Source organism: Cyprinodon variegatus, unplaced genomic scaffold, assembly GCF_000732505.1.
Source record: "Cyprinodon variegatus isolate N-32 unplaced genomic scaffold, C_variegatus-1.0 Scaffold625, whole genome shotgun sequence".
In the NCBI taxonomy this organism is placed as follows: Eukaryota; Metazoa; Chordata; class Actinopteri; order Cyprinodontiformes; family Cyprinodontidae; genus Cyprinodon; species Cyprinodon variegatus.
Window position 1 is genome coordinate 306,801 of NW_015151078.1, and position 921 is coordinate 307,721.

The 921-nt window shown below is 43.2% G+C and overlaps 1 protein-coding gene across 1 annotated transcript in view; it reads right to left on the reverse strand.

Annotated features, from left to right (window-relative positions):
• Nucleotides 1–921, reverse strand: part of LOC107096460 (acyl-coenzyme A thioesterase 11-like) — a 21,699-nt gene that overhangs the window by 16,728 nt on the left and 4,050 nt on the right. The window contains exon 4 of the mRNA XM_015393121.1: nucleotides 240–313. Within this exon, the coding sequence (XP_015248607.1) occupies nucleotides 240–313 (74 nt within the window). The remainder of the gene's footprint in view (nucleotides 1–239; nucleotides 314–921) is intronic.

Genomic DNA, 921 nt, shown 5'->3' on the forward strand with positions numbered 1-921 from the left:
TTATTATTATTATTATTATTATTATTATTATTATTATTATTATTATCTACAAACTAAACAGGCTCCGTTCGGTCGCACCAGAGAAAACTGTAGTTGGATAACTGGTTAAAGATTATTGAAGGGAAGAAAAGGCCTGTTGCCATGAGTAACCATCCCAATTCCTGCTTTTTTTGTTGTTACCATTTAACTTAAATTTTGTTTGTCTTAACTGAGTTAACTGCATGCAAATTAAAACGAACAAACAAGTCCGCCCCTTTGGAATGGGGGTCTCGAATGGCGGTCGCCCCTTTGGCTGGCCCTTTGGAACGACCCTCTTTCAGAGACATAGACAGGTATGTGTTATTGCAGGCTAATAAAGAAGCCATCAACTCCCCATTCCAAAGGGTGGACCCCTTCGTCCGTTTCAATTTGCATGTTTTCTAATTCAAAACAAGGCTTTGTTGGGCTGCTGGATAAAGACTCAAACTCGACGATATTTCTGACATTTTGAATTGAAAAAGCTTCCTGGATGGAAGCGAAACGTCTTCAAACTTGGATATCACATGTAAAATACCAAGTTATGACTGTTGTGAAGGAAATTTCCAATTATGAGTTGAGCTGAGCCTTTAGAAAGTGTCAGGATTCTGTGCTCTGTTGATTCTCTTCTACAGGTGGCTGTTGTTGACAGGTGGGCGTGGCCCCGCACCTGCGGCTCTGGCTGGGGCTTAAAAGGAGTTTCCAGTCAGCTGAAGGATGCCAGGGTGTTGGACCGTTGTGGTACGCCTAGGCCTCTGTCCAGTCGACGGTTCTTCATTCCTGTTAAACCTTTTGGATTCCTAGGTCTTACTTGGTTCTCCTGTCTCTCTTAGTTCGTCTTGCTTTGGATTTCTCGTCCGTCGTGTCCCCATGCTCTGAGGACTGTTTTCTGAATGGCGTTCCCCT